Below are 17,612 nucleotides of genomic sequence, written 5' to 3' on the forward strand. Positions count from 1 at the left end.
GCCTACCCATCTCAGTGTGGGAGTTCTATTTAATTAAGGAAGAAGCATGAGTTTTCCCTTGTAGTGTTTTCAGTGAGTGTTCCAATTTATGTTTGAATAGAATAAGCTTGTGATGGCTTTGAATTTTGGGATGCTCAGGTTTTGGAGGGTGTAAGTGCACCAGCATCTCTGGGCTAGTGCTTACTACCAAAGGTGAGATTGGAGGTGTGTTTGACCTTAGCTCAGCTGTGTCTTGCCTATGGTTCTGGAGCCTTAGCACTTGCCCTTGCTCTCCTATTGTACCCAGATGGGCAGGTTATGGAGGTCTCACTCCCCCTGGCAGGTGATTACCTGTATTCCTGTGTTCTTCTTCTGGGGCTGAGATGGTGCTCCAAGTAGTCACTGGTAGTGGGGTGAGGCATTGGAGAGATGGTGGGGGTCACTGGGTTCCACAGCCAGGCTGGATTAGAAAGTTGGTTGTTGTGTGGGAGACAGGGCCACTGACCAAGGAGCAGACACAAGGGCACCTGTGTACAACACAGGATGTGGAGGGTCTGCAAGCAAGGGGAGCCAATGCTGCCTGCAGGCCAGCCCACCAAGGAGGCAAGACAGGGCAGTATGTGCAGACATCAGAGGAACTGCAGGAAGGCAGGAGATAGGGAAGTGCTAGTGGGCCTTGGACTTAGCTGGGAGAGCCTGTGATAGTTCTGCAGGAGAGAGGGGAGTGTGGGTGGGCTGTGGGCTCAGTTGGAGCCTGTAGGAACACCATGGGAGACAGGGGAGCATGGGTACCTATGTGAGCACAAGAGGTAGGGAGTGTGAGTGGGCTGTGGGCTCAGTTGGAAGAGTCTGTGGTAGCACTGCAGTGGACAGGGGAGTTTGGCCAGGGAAGCAGCGAAGTGCAAATGGACTAAAAGAATTGGGTAAAGAAAAAAAAGAATTGGGGGGGCCTCCAAGAGACAAAGAGGTGTGCATGCATGGGCCACCTATGATGCAGAGGGCCTGTGGGTAGCTCAGCTAGAGACAGGGGAGCTGTGCAGTGGTGGGAGACTGGGAGGTGTATGGGTCAGGGGCACAGTAGGCGGAGCCTGATGGTGGTGCAGCAGAGGACCTGGTTGGGGAGTCAGGTGAGCAGCCCCTGGGGCAAGTGGCTGAGGGTACTTGAGGGTCTAGTGGGCTACCTAAGAACGTGGGAGTCCAAAGATTCCCAACTGTCTCCCTTGTGCCTACCCAGTGGAGGTATGCTAAGACCTACTTGACCTGGAGCCCCACAGATTTTGCCTGATATTACTCTGAGAGCTGAAGTGTGGTTAGGAGGCCACCATCTTGACCAGAAGTCCAACTTAATGTTTTTCAGTTTGCTTTTTTTTTGCTCTTATTTATTCATTTGCATTTGCGAAATATTCCCTGGTATTGTGGGAGACCCTGTTGGTGGTGTTTGTGGGGATTGCTACACTGTACTAAGAGCTCAAAATCTGCTCCTAGTAATAGAATAGTCCAATAAGGCAGGATTGAAGTTGGTCCCATAGCATAGAAGATGCAGTTGAGTCCTCCATAGCATAAGTTCCTCCTACCTTGTTATACTGTTTAAAAGAACCAGACAGACTGGGTGGCATGCAGACTCATATCTGTAACTGCTGTGCTTGGGCACGAGTTCTCAACCTGTGGTGTGAACAGCTGTGTTCCTCTTGGATCGTGATAAGTCCTGTGTCTGCTCTCTGTTATCTCAACTTTAAAATGCTTGGCATAGTCTGGAGAGATGGCTTAGCTGTTAAGGCACATGCCTGCAAAGCTTAAGGACCCAAATTGATTCTCAGCACCCATGTGAAACCAGATGCACTAAGTGGTGCATGCATCTAGAGTTCATTTGCAGTGGCTGGAGGTCCTTGTGAAATTATTCATTCTCAATATTTCCCCCTCCCTCCTTCTCTTTCTCTCTCCCACAACTTGCAAATAAACAAAAGAAAATTACAAAGCTTGGCTTGCTCTTCCAAAAACATCTCCCTGTGCCTGAAATTCTCCCATTAGAGACTTATTCCCTGGGGATTTCCCAGGTTCCAGGGGCTTCATGGCCAGGACCTCTATGATGGCTCAGTCAAAAGCATTTGACATACATAGCAGCCTCATGCAGCACTACTGCTCTGTGATCCCAAACCAAATACCTGTTTTGATTATTGGGAGTTTTTTATGATTTCTGTTTATCACCAACCCAGCAGTATTTTCCAGAAAGAGCCCTCTGATAATAGCAAAAAAAAATAAAAAATAAAAATAAAAGAAAGAAAATCAATACATCATAGCCAGCTTAATACAACAGCTCAAGTGAGGCATGATACAGGGCCTTGGGCCATTTTGAGCACAAACAAACATCACTGCTCATTCAAGGTATGTCCTGGCTGTGATCTGATAGTCCATCTAGGCTTGTTTTGCAAATGACTCTGAAGGATTGCCAAAAAGGATGGTACTGTATGCACAGGTGACCTTGATCTTTCCCCAGGTCAATAGCACTGTAGGAATTCTGAGCAAATAACATCAGTGTCCCACCTGCTATCATATGATGTAAGTATTAGTTTCTGCTTTAGGTGATAAAGAGAGGAGAGCTGTGGGGTTGTTGGGGGACGGTGCACTCTGCCTGCCATCTGCATGCATCTGGACAGCAAGTATGCAGATTAGGCTGGGCACTTGCTCTGTGCTCAAAAGGGAACAATCCATAGTGCAGGAAGGATAGGTGAGAAAGTGCCTGTAGAGAATGTGAGGAGAGGTTTCAAGGGCCATGGGGACCTCTCCAGATCCAGTCCTCAACCCTGGGTCTCTGTGGAGTGCAGCTGGCTCCTTGTCTCTTGCAACCCTGCCTCTGGGTTCTATAGCCTGACGCCTCTGCCTACCCATGGCATCAGAACTGCACTTCTGCATCTGCCCATGGGGGCTTGTTTCTGTGCTCTGCATTGCTTGTACTTAGACCTTCCCAGCACTCTTCTCTCAACAGTGTGACAAGGTGACCTCTATTTCTATTCTTACTACTTCCCAGGACCGTCACGAGAAATGAAACTCTGTGAATGGGGCTTATTATTGCCCCTCCCAAGCTTCTTAATTTGGTGCACTGGGTTTGTTTGCCTCAATAGACAACTGCTGTACTCATTTTCTAAGAAGCCTCTTGATGACATGTCACCAGAGTGACTGCTATTGTTAGTTAACAGTTTCTTTAGCAGCAATTGGTATTGTGTGTAAGGTCTTTTAAATTATGAAAATACTGTTTTGGTTTCCACAAATTAATCACACAATTTATACATATATATTATTTTCTTGCATGTATTAATAGCATGTAATGTGATAATTTGATTGTGTATACAATGTGTAGTGATTAAAGTAGAGCAGTTAGCCTTGCCAACTTATTAAAGTTTTATACACTTTTTATTCACATGTGGTAATTGTCAGCACATCACATAAAGTTGTTGGGCTAAAGTGTGTCTAGCAGGTATTCTCCCCACAATCCTTAGAGAATACCAAGTGCAGTGGTTAAGGACACAGGTGGGGGCTGTAGAGATTGCTGAGTGGTCAAGGTGCTTGTCTGCAAAGCCAAAGAACCAAGGTTTAATGACTCAAGACATACATAAGCCAGATACACAAGGTGGTGCATGCATCTGGAGTTCATTTACAGAGGCTAGAGGCCCTGGCATGCCCATTCTTTCTCTCTCCCCTCTCCCTGTTTCTCTCTCAAATAAATAAATAAAAATATATTTTAAAAAAAAGAACACAGGTGACCATAGCCAGGAAGCCTGAACCCACCCCCCTGTGGTAGCCATAGGCTCCAGTACATTCTGGACAGGTTACCTGCTCTGGCTACTATCTGTCTCCTGTGACCATGGGGGGTAGGCAAGCTGATATGGATCCTGCTCTGTATGGAAGGTCATGGATTGCAGTGCTCACCCTGATGATGCAGACGTGTTTGAAGTCTGGGAATCTTTCAGGGTCTCTGATCAGGGCTGGGAACACCAGTGGAACAAATCAGTGGTCCTGCCATCAGAAGTGACACAAGGAAGCGTAAGCCCAGCTATCTAATGAGGAAGGATGGGTGGGGGCCCAGGACTAGCCAGGGCCATACTGGAACAGAGTGGGGCAACTCCCCATCTCTGTAAGCTTCTGGGCGGGAGGGGAGATTGTTATATGCTATTTCCTTGGCTGTTTCCTCTCTGGAGGTCCTGACTTGGGGGGCAGGATTCACACACACAGAGCTATTTCCTCATGGTTGCGCTTTGTCACACTGTTTTCTGATGGGAAAGTAACTGAGAAGCCACACTTGTCTCCCAGGCACCAAGTTGGACTGGTCTCTCACTGACTCCAGATGATGCATGGGGCTTTATTCTGTTTGGGCACTTTCTCACCAGTTTCTCCCTCTGAAGCGGACTTTCACCACCAGGCTACCTCTGTTTCCTGGGCTGGCTGCCTCCACGCGTCCTCCCATCCAGCTATGCATATTGGCATCTGCTATGTGACAGTCATTGAGGGTGTCAAGGTAAAAATGACATATTTTGGGCTGGAGAGATGGCTTAGTGGTTAAGCGCTTACCTATGAAGCCTAAGGACGCCGTTCAAGACTCGGTTCCCCAGGACTCACATTAGCCAGATGCATAAGGGGGCACATGCATCTTGAGTTCATTTGCAGTGGCTGAAAGCCCTGGCGCACCCATTCTCTCTCTCTCTCTCTGCCTTTTTCACTCTCGGTCTCTCTCATATAAATAAATAAATAAACAAACAAAAATGAAAACTTTTGAAAAAAATGACATATTTCTGCATTTTGGAACTGATTCTGGAGAGAGGCAGACAAGAAGAGACTGCTGTCCCCACTCCACTGTCCAGGTGGGGCTGGATGCCCAGGGGAGGTGCCCACCCAGCTAAATATTACTAGGCAGGCTGACTTTAAAAGTAGGAGGGAGAATGAGGCCCCAAGACTTTAAGGGGGCTTTGGGAAGTCAGCCAATGAAGTGAGACTAACCACAGACATAGGTGGGTGTCCTTAGCATGTAACAGGGCTATAGCTGTGATGGGGTTTGAGCCCCCAAAATAGGACCAAAGGAAAGCAGAAGATCTAGGCTGAGGATGGTGATGAGAGGGGGACAAAGGAGAGCAAAGAGAGGACTGGGATATAGGAACCAAGGGCTAGGGACATCAGGAAGGCAGGGCAGGTCGGGAGGTCTTTCCAGGAAGAAATTGCTCACTGAATATGGCCAGTAGGAGTAGTAGGGGCAACCTGAACAGGTCTGATGGATTGAAATGGCAGGGAGTCACCCTTGGGAGTAAAAGGGGGAAAGGCTGACAGGAGCTGAAGGAACTCACAGAGAGGGAACTGAGGAGATGTCAGCAGGCAGAGGATGACTACCCATTGGATGTATGATGTTGAATCAAATTGCATTAATTTGACAGTGCTGTGTATATAAGGAAGACTTTGAGAATGATAGGGGATGCAGGTCTGAGACAGGGAACTGGCCTATGTGCATTTCTCCTCTTTCTGCTTTTGAGTGTTCTGAGCCTCCTCACACCTCACATGGGCCTCACATTTATGAGGCTGGAGGTACACCTAGATGACAAAATTAGCTCGTCATGTAACATTCCCTAGGAAGTGCAGGTTTCCAGGCAAGAATTTTTAGAAACATCGTCTGTTCAGCCCACACAGTGAAACCCAATATGCAGAAATGCATAATGTCACATATGGTGTGTTCCCCCAAGATGTGACAGTATGGCGTGGCAGTCATGGGGCTTCACCCCACAGCATTCATCTCAGTCGAAGATAAATCAGTTATGAAAAAAAAAATGTGTGGCTGTGGTAACAGGGAGCTCACTTTTAGAATAACTCCCAACCCTATACGGATTTGTCAAGGGCAGCACAGGAAGACAACACAGAACCCAGACATGTTGAGAAGGGATTTTGTGTGGGATGAAATGAAATGGTGACTTCCAAATACTGCGAAATCCAAGTTTGCTAGCGTACCTCACCAGCTACCTTCTCAGAAGAGAAGCTGGTATCCCTCTACCTGTGACCAAGACAGAGCCCAGGAGTAGCTGAAGGAGGCTACAACTAGTCTTTCACAAGCCTAGTACCTGCCTCCTCTTGTTTCAACAACTGACTCATATTTCAGGACTACATCTGGTCCTAGTCTATTTAAGAGTCTATTGTGAGTCCAGCCAGGTGCTGGTTCTGACACACTAGTGTCCACCCCATAGTGATTTGGCTGCAACTAGACTGTACAGATCAGTGATCATGGGATGGGAGGAGACTGGTCCAGGAGAGAAGCTCAGGGTGCAGGATCTGGATGGAAAGATGCTGCTGCTTGGGGATAGATATTGCTGTTTGGAGACAGATGTTGCTGTTTGGAGAGGTGTGATCTATTCAACCACCTCTTCTCCTTTGGCCAATCTGCTTATAAGTACCCTTATGAGACCTGCATGCCCACTGTAATTTCTGGTGAATCCTTACTGTGTTCCTTGATACTTCCAACACATACTTGCTTCTCCTCAAAGAAGTTCTACGAACCAGCTCTGCTCCTGACCTACATTCTGTGGGTGCACTGCACAGTGAGTCTGTTGACTTTTGGCACTCCCATGTAAAGTTGCTCACCCATCACTGTCCTCAGGGAATCTCATATTAGTCACATCCCACATAGAGGCAAAGTCTTTCAGGTTCCACTAAGCTCCTTTGGTCACCAGTCCTTGCGTTTTAGTCTTCTCAGATTAATTTTGTAATGCTGGAGGTAGAACCCATATATATATATATAATATGCATACTATATAGACACTCTGTCACTGAATTATAGCTCTTACACTTTCATTGTTCATCATTCATTCATATCTCTGAACATAGCAAAAGAGAACATGACAGCCATGTCTAGAAATAGCAGTCTTGATCTTCAAAAGGGGAGGGATAATCTGGCCTCAAAACCCCAAAAGACAAAACTATTTTCTCATGTAGATTAACTCGTTACCATCAAATTCCTCCCCCTTGAACTCCAAGAAGAATGTTATGGCATGAACCCGGATACTTACGAGATGGGCAATCTGCTCTTTGGGCAGAGATTGTGGCCTGATGTCTTTTTCAGGGTTTGGGGTAGGTGGGGGGAGGAAATTCTGACACTGGCTACATCACGCATAAATCTTGAGGACATTATACAGAGTGAAATAAGCTTGACACAAAAGGGTAAATTCTGTGTGATTGTCCTTATAGGACATCCCTGAAACCAACAGTTAAGTGGTGGTTTCCGGGAGAGATGTGAGTAGGGAGTTAGGGTTTAAGGAGTAGGGGTTTCAGTTTTGTAGGGTAAAGAGAGTTCTAGATGTGGATGGTGGTAAATATACTCAGCGTCACTCAGCTGCACATTTAAAAGTGTCTAATGTGGGAAGCTTCATGTATATTTGCTATTATAAAAGAAGTAAAAGAGGAAGGAGGAGGAGGGGAAGGGGAAGGGAAAGAAGAAGAAGAAGAAGGAGAAGGAGGAGAAGAAGGAGGAGGAGAAGGAGGAGGAGAAGGAGGAGGAGGAGGAGGAGGAGGAGGAGGAGGAGGAGGAGGAGGAGAAGAAGAAGAAGAAGAAGAAGTAAAAAAGAAGAAGAAGGAGAAGGAAGAAGAATAAGAAGAAGAAGAAGAAGAAGAAGAAGAAGAAGAAGAAGAAGAAGAAGAAGAAGAAGAAGAAGAAGAAGAAGAAGAAGAAGAAGAGGAGGAAGAAGAAGAAGAAGAAAGAGCTTTGACTTACTGAGTTGAACTTATTTGGGTCATTGCTGACCAAGCTGAGCCAGTCTGAACACTAGTAGCTGCCATCACACAATCAAAACCATTTTGGGGACATAGGAGGTGGCTCAGTGGGTAAGGAACTTGCTGAGCAAGCATAAGGACTAAGTTTTGATCTCAGTATATATGTAAACAGCTGGGGAAGCGGTGTGTACCTATAATACCAGCACTAGGGAGGCAAAGGCAGGGGGATCCCTGGGACTCACTGGCTAGATAGTTTAGTTGAATCAGTGAGCTCCAGGCTCAGTGCGAGAACCTGCCTACAAAATAAAGTGAGAAGCAAAGTGTGGTGGCTCACATGCATTCACATATATATGAACATTCACATACACACATACACACCACACATGTATACCAAAAAACTACTTTGAGGTAATAAAAAGTAGCTTAGTTATTGTCAGAGTGGGCATGAGCTACTTGCATTCATATGGGCTTTGGGCACTTGTGTTCATGGTTCTGAAGCAGCTGCACGTTTCTAGAGAAAACTCACAGCTAACACCACCTATGAGGAGCTCAGCACAGTGAGGTGCAGAGGAACGTCTTCTGTGTCTTCTTCAGTACTGTGAACAAAGACTCACCAAGAAGCAGCAGATCTAGCTAGTGTAGCTAGCCAGCTTGCCCCGGGGGAGCCTCCTGGCTTCACCTCTTGAGCTGGGATTACAGGAAGGCTGCCATGCCCACCCAGCGCTGGCAGTGGTGCTAGGGAGCTGGATTCTGGTCCTCATACCTGTTCAGAAAGTGCTTTATCCATTGAGCAATCTCTCCAGGCTATAAATCCTAATTTTAAAAAATCTTTAGCTAGGGCTGGAGACATGGCTTAGTGGTTAAGGCACTTAACCATTAAGCTAAGGATCCAGATTTGATACCCCAGAACCCACATAAGCCAGATGCAAGTGGTGGCACATGTATCTGGAGTTTGTTGGTAGTGGCTAGAAGCCTGGCATGCCCATTTTCTCTCTCTCTCCCTCTCCCTTTCTCTCTCTTTCTCCATATATATATGTATATATCCTCTCTCTCTAAAAACAAAAGCTTGATGTGCACTTTTAAAAACTCTTAAATCAAAAAGTATCTCATATTCCTATAAAACATTACAGTTTAGCAACACAGAACACTATAATATACATTGTTTCTCTACCCAATCTGAGGTTGATGAGAGCTGTGGCTGGCTGGCGGGGCCCAGAGTCCTGACAGACCACTGGTCTGCATATCCCATATCCTGGGAAAGTTCTAGATCTGTAACCTGCAGTATGCTTTCTACTGAGTGCGTATTGCATTTGTACCACCATAGAGCCAAAAATAAATTGTAAAGTCCAACTATTGCAAACTGAGGAATTTCTGTATTGTTAAATCTAATATTGAGCAACAGTTAAGTCTACTTCTCTTCCTCCCTGCCAGTTTAAGAAACACAGAAACTAACTAGATCTTTCGTATCTTTCTTATATATTACCTAGTAAAATGTGTGTTTTAAATTCTGAATCACAGGATTTAGTTTTAATGCCTGCAGCACTAGGCAGTCCTGCGAGTCTAAAGCCAGTTGTTTATTACTGAGGACTAATCATATTGACTGAAGCTGGGAACTCCTTTTCCTATTAGGAGAGCAGAGCTCTGGTAATAGCCATTCCATGCTGGGCATGCTGGTCTGCACAGACTAATAGAAGTTAAATACAGATGATGCCCCCTGGAAATTGAAGTCCAATATTGACTTAGTATTAGTCATTTACTTTCCTTGTGACTTAGGCACCTTTGTTTCATTCCTCATTCAGATGTCAAGCTAGTTTTCTCAGATTGTGTTTACAAGGCTCGAAGGTAAGTGCAGGGCAGCTAGGAGAATTCAGAAGATAGCCCAGGCCAAGCCCCCAGAAGGACCCCAGGCTCGTGCTGTCGATAAAGCCAGGCAATTGCTTTTAAGCCCCACTTTGTTTCTGGCTTTGAATTCTGCATCCACGGGGCTTCCTACCTTTGATCAGCCAGATGCTGCTGGCTGATGGAAGCAGTGGAAGAAACAGCAATCATAGGTGGCTCCAAGCCACCATTTTAGGAATGTTGGGTGAAGATTTTCTCCAGAGACTTCCCTTGTTCTGCAGCATGCATTGCATCAAGCAGTGGAACTCCTGTGTCCCCAAATGTGGCCTTCTGAGATGCGACACAGGTGAGCCAAGAAAAGTGATTCAAGGGAAGGGGTCAGAATGGCCTCCCTGTGACCTCAACCATCCTTTCTGCCTTACCCATGGGCCCCCCACAGGAGAGTTGGTCCTGCCCAGCTGGCCGTGACCTTCACACAGCAGGTCTGTGCTCAGCGGAAGTGAACCTCATAGCAGAAAGTGGTACATTTAGATCTTCAGAGAGTCCTACTTATTTTTCCCCACATTATTTTCATTTTGTTTATTTATTTTTTATATTTCTGCAGTGTTACACAAGGAAATCAAGGCCTCACTTATGCTAGAGAAGAAATGAGTCACTGACCTATTATATTCCCGGCCCAGATAATTTTGAAATTGTAGCAATATGCAGATAACAAAAAATTTGACATTGTAGTACTTACATTTTAAAGTGAACAGTGCAGTGACCCTTAGCACGATGTTAGATAGCCATCATTGCCCCTGCTTCCAGAAAAACCTCATCATCTTATCCATTGAGCAGTTGTTTTCCTTGCTCTTCTCCCTGGCCCCTTGCAATGGCAGATTTGTTTTCTCTTGATGGCTTTTCCTATTTCAGATAAATCAAGTAGACTCAATCCTACCCTGTGTGACATTGTGTCACTCAGCATGTTTTTGAGGTTCATCCATGCTGTAGCAGTGGCCCGGTAGCTCATTCCTTTTGCAGGCTGGATGAGATGGCTGTCACATGTTATGTACATCTATACATCCACTGATGGACATTTGGGTTGTTTCTGTACTCCAAGAAATGTGACTAATGGTGCTTGTGAACACACATGCACAAATCTTCCTGCAGACACTTGTTTTTAGCTTTTGTGGGTATATGGGGAGGAGGAGAATGTCTGCATCCTATTATAGTAGTGTTTATCTTTTCAAGATCTGCAAATCTTTTCTCCTGTGGCATTTTCCATTCCCACCAGCAAGGGTGAGGGTTCTGGTTATTCTGAAATGAAAAAAAAAATATTATTGTCCTTAATTTTGGCCTCTTTGGCTCCCCAGGCCTAACATCACAAGGGTGACTTTTGTTTCATGTGAATCTGTTTATACCCTGGCTTGTCCCGTGGAGAGTTTAAGACTGCAGGAGCCCTGAATTCTCTTTCCATGCTGCCTGTGAACTGTCCTAGGTAGGGCTTTTGTTGCATGCATCTTCCTATCCTCAGTAAATGTGGCCTGTACAGTATGGAACACACAGCAAGCACTTGCTCAGGACTGGCCAACTGTGGCTGGTTACTGATGAAGGGTTGAAATGCAAGGGCAAGATTTAAAAAAAAAAATAAGATTATGTTCTGGGATGCAGGGATAGGAAGGAACACTCATCCACTGCCTACACTTGAAAAGGCCATGAGCAATAATTGGATGGTGTGTCCAGCTGGTGGGGGAATTTCATCGGGCAAGACACAGAGACCAGTACCAAGTGGGAGGAGAGGCAGTTTATTGATACCGCTAATAAACTTACAAGCAGCATTACAGGGTACTCTGTTAAATTAGAGTTCCAGGTGGGTCTAGAGTTTTGGTATTATGGAAAGAGAAGATGGCAGTGATAATTGCACAACACTATAAGTACAGTTAATGCCACTGAACCTTACACTTACACATAACTAAAGGGGGTAAGTTTTATGCATTGGCTAAAACTATAGTTCAGGTAGATGAGTAATTTTAGTATAATATGCTTCATGAAATATCTGGGATTGGGGTGTAAAAAGGGCCCCTCTCTCCTTCTCTCCCATTTTAAGACTTGCCTGGAGATGTTGGAGGATAAGGTCAATGACCAGTTGGCATTTATAATGTGTCTTGTCATGTACTTTTAAGCTATGTATCTGCTTAACAAAGGTGACCACCCCATGGGAGGGATTGTTATAAGAATAAGCCTGTTATCCAAGTTCCTGTTCTCAAGATACATATCACAGGGGTGACAAATTGTAAGAGGATTGAAGAAAAAGAAAAATATAAATTTTTGAGCCATATATTGTCAGGAGGTAGATTCAAGAGCTGTGTGTGTGGTGTGGTGTATGTGTGTACATGTATGTTTGTTCATGTGTGTGTTGTGAGGGTGTGTGCACACTTGCATGTGGAGGTCAGAGGACAACCTCAGGGGTCATTCCTTAGGATCACCATTCACCTTTTCTCTCTCTTTCTCTCCTCCCCTGTCTCTCAATATGTTTGTATACTATATGCACATGTATATGCAGATGTGTATACCTCATGTGCTTGTCTCATGTACATGTATGCAGAAGCCAGAGGAAGTCAAATGTTCTCCTCTATCACTATTCCACTTTATATCCATGAGACAGAGTATGTCACTGATGCTGCAGCTGCTAGCCCTTCAGTCAGACTGGCTGACCTGTGAACACTAGCAATTCTCTGGTTTCTGCCCCCTGACAGAGCTGGGTTTAAGGGCATGCATGGCTATGCCCAACTTTTGACGTGGGTGATGGGCAGTCAGACAGTCTTGTGCTCTCTTAGGTTCTTGTGCTCATGAGGTAAGCACTCTTACCCACTGAGCCATTTCCCTAACCCCATTGTCCACCTTTTTTTTTTTTTTTTTTTTTTTTTGAGATGGTTGTCCCTCATGGTCTTGGAACTAACCAGTTAACTGGGCTGACTGGTTGGCCAGCCCCAGGGATCCTCCTGTCTTCACTTCCTCAGTGCTGGGACTACAAGTGCACACCATCCCATCTGGCTTTTCTACATGGGCATTGGGGATTGAACTCAGGTCCTCACGCTTGTGAAACAAGCATTTTATTGACTAAGCTGTCTCCTTATCCCAGATGCAAGAGCTTTTGAAAGATGTCTACACTCCTGATTTAAACCTTCATCCTGACTCTCATGGATTAGCCTCTTGGCTAGTCTTAACTTGGAACTCACATTGTGCAGCAGATCTGGACTGATCTACCCAAGATAGATGGAGAAAGACATCTATTGGGATATCAGATGGTTACAGAATGCTGGCTCTTTAAAATATTTTATTTATATATTTATATATTTATTATTTATTTATTTATTTATTTATAAGCAGAGAGATACAGAGAGGGAGAGACAGAGACAGGGAGAGAGAGAGACAGAGAGAGTATGGGCAGGCCATGGCCTCTAGCCACTTTAAATGAACTCCAGGTGGATGTACCACTTTGTGCATCTGGCTTTACGTGGGTACTGACGAGTCAAACCCAGGTTGTTAGGCTGTGCAGGCAATCATCTTAACCATTAAGCCACCTCTAGCCATCTCTCCAGTCCCGGGCTGTATTTTTAGAAAATAGAATATGGTTTGGTCCCCTGAGAATATGGTCACCTGAGTCATCAGCCCTGGGGTTTCTCTGTCACAGGGTGATGTTTGAAGCAAGAGATGTGGCACAGTGAGACACTGGTTTCCCTGAATTTGAGCTGTTGCTCCCTGTTTCCAATTTGTTTGTCATTTAGAAGAAAACCTGGAAGCATTCCGCTATTATTACAGATGGTGTAAGCTGAGTGGGTGTGAGCTGTTTGCTGTGAGTTCATCTGAATCAACGTGGTTTATATTGCCGTGTTTTCAGTTGAATCAAGAAGACAAATCAGAATTGGCACTTTAAAATTCCAAGCTTTATTTTGCACCAGTTGGATCCAATGTGTTTATTAGAATGATTTATTCACATTAGCATGTTTTTATTAAGGGTATTTATCTCTGCCCTGAGCATCTGTCCGTGGATCCCAGCATGTTACAACCAGTTTGTACTACATCACACATTAATTCTCTGCCCTCAGAGCTCCATGGTGAAGGATCCCCACCCAAGAGCACATCTCACTTCATGATTTGTAGGCTTCATGCTCTGGTTTCATGCAGGTTTCAGCCATTGGCATCAAGAAAGCCCCACAGTAGCTACCTAGTGAGGGTAGGAGCCTAATTGTCCTGTGGAATGGAAGGCTGGAGGAACCCTGGTCAATCTTATTTTGATATGTGGCTGGCTGCTGTATCCAGGGAGTGTGCCTAAGAGGGTGAGAGCTTCAGATCCATGTGAGCCTTGAACCATGTGAATTTCAGATGCTGTGTGGGGCATCCTGCCAGTCTCCTTCCCATCTCCAAACCTCCAAGTGAGAATCAGAGCACCAGATGGGCTTTCCCAAAGAAAAACATCAGAAACTTGCCCTCCTTCCTCTTTGAAAATCAACCTGTTAACTGAGAGATTTGGTTGTCATGGTAATGAGCTACTTACTTCAGAAGAAGTCAGAGGAAATGGAAAAGTTGGTGCCTAGGGAATACTTCAAATTGTTCATGGATGCCCCATATGGTGGACTCATACCAAGCAGTCCCAGGACAGAGCATGAAGGTGCTGAAACCCAGCCTGTGGCCCCTGGCCAAGCCATAAGTTCTGGCCTGAAGTTACACAGAAGCTTAATGGCTGGCTTGTCCCAAACCAAGTAGGGTATACCCTCATGTGGCTCCATTCCCATATCTTTGCTCTTTCTGAACTTTAGGCGTGACTCGGTTGTGACCTTGGTGGGAAGGTGTCAATAACATGTTTTGCTTGCTGCTTGGAAAGTTGTTTCCTTGGGAGCTTTTCAGGTAGAGCTGATGATCAGGCAGAGGGACAGGGCAAGTTGTCAGCAAAGGAAGTCCACATGAGGTCACATGCTGTGGAGCTTCCAAGTAAGACACACTCTGGGTGTACCCAGAAACAGCAGAGTGCACTCAACAGAAAGGTATGAGGTGTCTCCACTTATGCTTTTACTTCTGGGGCTTGGGACAGCGATTTTTGGTGCTATGGATCTTGCTTCTCTACCTTTTGAATGGTGGGTGTAAGGAGCTACATGGAGAAAATGTAGAAAGTCTTAATTTGTATTTATTGAAGTAAAAATGAAATTATGTTTTGACCACTTCATTTAAGAAGCAACTTATGTTACATGGCACATCTAATTTTTTTTAGTAGTAGATTGACTCATTTTCATTTACTATCATCAAATAATTTGGGTTTTAAAACATATTACTTTTTAACTCTTGGGCACCACTAGAGGAATGTACAGTGGGACAGCCATTGTGGAAAATAGCATAGTGGTTCCTTTAAAAATTAAAAATAGAATTGCCATCTGATCTAGTGACTCTTTCTGGGTATATAGCCAAGAGTAATGAAAGCAAGGTCTCCTATTTACATTTGCATGCTCATGCTATTAGCAGCATTATTCACAACAGTGAAAGGGTGGAAACAGCCTTTCACTGGATGAGTAAACAAGGTGTGTGGTACATACACAAACAACTCTCAGCCTTTACACGGAGGGGGTGTTCCAACACATGGCTTTTGAGAACATCATGCTAAGTGAAGCAGGCCAGCCATGAGACAGCAAATGCTGTATATCTTCACTTGTCCAAGGTACATAGAATAGTCACACTTATAGACCCAGGAAGTGGAATGGAGGCTACCTATAGCTAAGGGAGCTGAAGACCGGGAGATTGTTTGATGGGTACGGAGTTGTAGTTTTATAAGGTGAAATATGTCCTGGGAATGAGCTGTGGTGATTGCTGCCCAGTAATACACAGATACTTTGTAATGCTCAGCTATACGCTTGAAAATTGTTTGGGTGGTAAATTATAAGACATGCATCTTATTTTAAAAAATGAATAATAATTTTAAATGATTTAAACACACTTGTTGTAGTTACCTTTATGTTGCTGGGACAAAATACTTGACCAATAGTGCCTAATGGAAGGAAGGGTTTATTTTGGCTTATAGTCTGGAGGAGAAGGTTCATGATGGTGGGAAAAGATGGTAGAGCAGAGGGAAGACATCACACCTTGCCACAGTAGGTAGAAGATAGCAGCAAGAGAATGAGCTGAATTCTGGCAAGAAGGAGCTGGCTCTAACACCCCAAAGCCTCTTCCACCACAGGAACTGGTCTCCTCCAGTAAGGCTCAACCTTCCAAATTGCCCACAGCTGGGAACCAAACATTGAAACACATGAGTTTGTGGGGGAACATTTGATTCAAACATACTGCAACATTTTAGAAGTATAAGAAGTATACATATTAACTGTGTAACTAGTTAAATATGTCTGTATGCATTTACACAAGTATGCACATATACCAACATCCACATGTGTTTTATATGATTGAATCTCACTGGATATCCAGCATTGGTATCTGGGTTCACTTCTCTAATATATTGAAATAAAATAGTCTTTACCTTGCTGATTTCCAGGTTTGCAATGGTTTGGAGCAGCCCAGGAAGCAGCAGCGCTCTGATCTCAATGGGCCCATTGACAACAACAACATCCCAGAGGTAATTTGTTTCCAAGGATGAGAAGTCTGGGCCAGGATCCTTATGATAGAGTTACCTGCCACAGTACAGTCAGTGCACTCTCTGTGAACTTCTTGTGTAGCCCAGGATTTGAGAAGAAGGAGTCCAGGTCAAGCATACTTAGGACCACTATATGGGGAGGAAGAGAGGACCCCTGGCTTAGGAGGATGGGAGAAAGGGCTGTCCTAATGATTCACAGCCAGACTGTGGACTGTTGGTGTGTTGCTGGTGGTACAGGGTGGGATACTTGGTGCTCCCTGATTTGTAGAAACTGAAGCTGTAAACTGGGTTTCTCAGCTGCCATTGCTATTTAAAGCTTGGACATTATCTGTTTGGGGTACCTGTCCTATGCACTATAGGACATCTGTAAGCACCTCTGACCTTTATCCACTATATGCCAGTAGCCGCTACCCTGCACCCCAGGTACATCAATTGAAAATGTCTCTAATTAAATAAAAATAGAATCTTTTTAAAAAATTTAAGGGAAGCCAGGTGTGGTGGCACATGCCTTTAATCCCAGCACTTGGGAGGCAGAGGTAGGTGGATTACCATGAGTTCAAGGCCATTCTGAGACTACATAGTGAATTCCAGGACAGCCTGGGCTAGAGTGACACCCTACCTAGAAAAATAAAAAGCAAAACAAAAAAAAATTAGAGGGCTAGAGTGATGGCTTAGCAGTTAAGGCACATGCCTGTAAAGCCTAAAGACCTAGGTTTGATTTTCCACATCCCACATAAGCCAGATGCACATGGTGGCATATGCATCTGGAGTTTGTTTGCAGTGGCTAGAGTCCCTGGCATGCCCATTATTACTCACTCTCTCATTCCCTCTCTGTCTCTAATAAATAAGTAAATAAAAATAAAATCTTTAGGGCTGGAGGGATGGCTTAGCAGTTAAGGCAGTTGCCTGCAAAGCTAAAAGACCCAGGTTCAATTCCCCAGGACCCACGTAAGCTAGTTGCTCAAGGTGACACATGCTTCTGGAGTTCATTTGCAGTGGCTGAAGGCCCTGGTGTGCCCATTCTGTCTCTCTCTCTCCTGCTCCCTCTCTCTCTCTATCAAACATAAATAAAAAATAAAATATAAAAAATAAAATCTTTAAAAGAAAATATCTCCAGACTGACAAAAGTCTCATTGAGGACTACTGTTCTAAAGCAACAATATGGCTTTAAAAAGCAATCCCCCACAAAGTAATACTGCTGTGATGAGTTAAATGGCTAACTTGAGCAAGTTATTTCCCTTCTCTGGGTAAATAGTTGGGATAAGATGTTCTAGCTTTGTGAAATAACTGTGGTCATCCATGCAGTGACATCTAGTCTCTTATTTTTATCTTGCTCTTAAAGACATGCCTGAGAAACTCTTATTTGGACTAGTTAAGAGAACCATTTGGTGTTTAGGTTCATTCTAGCCATGACATGCTAACATTAGGACCCAGGGTTTAATTGGTG

At 44.6% G+C, this 17,612-nt stretch overlaps 1 protein-coding gene across 3 annotated transcripts in view; it reads left to right on the forward strand.

Moving 5' to 3' along the window:
- Nucleotides 1–17,612, forward strand: part of Apba2 (amyloid beta precursor protein binding family A member 2) — a 279,036-nt gene that overhangs the window by 220,645 nt on the left and 40,779 nt on the right. For all 3 annotated transcript variants that reach the window (XM_004658137.3, XM_004658136.3, XM_045144913.1), the window contains exon 4: nt 16,067–16,147. In XM_004658137.3, coding sequence (XP_004658194.2) covers nt 16,067–16,147 — 81 coding nt within the window. The remainder of the gene's footprint in view (nt 1–16,066; nt 16,148–17,612) is intronic.

The sequence above is a fragment of the Jaculus jaculus genome, chromosome 3 (genome assembly GCF_020740685.1).
Source record: "Jaculus jaculus isolate mJacJac1 chromosome 3, mJacJac1.mat.Y.cur, whole genome shotgun sequence".
Classification (NCBI taxonomy): Eukaryota; Metazoa; Chordata; class Mammalia; order Rodentia; family Dipodidae; genus Jaculus; species Jaculus jaculus.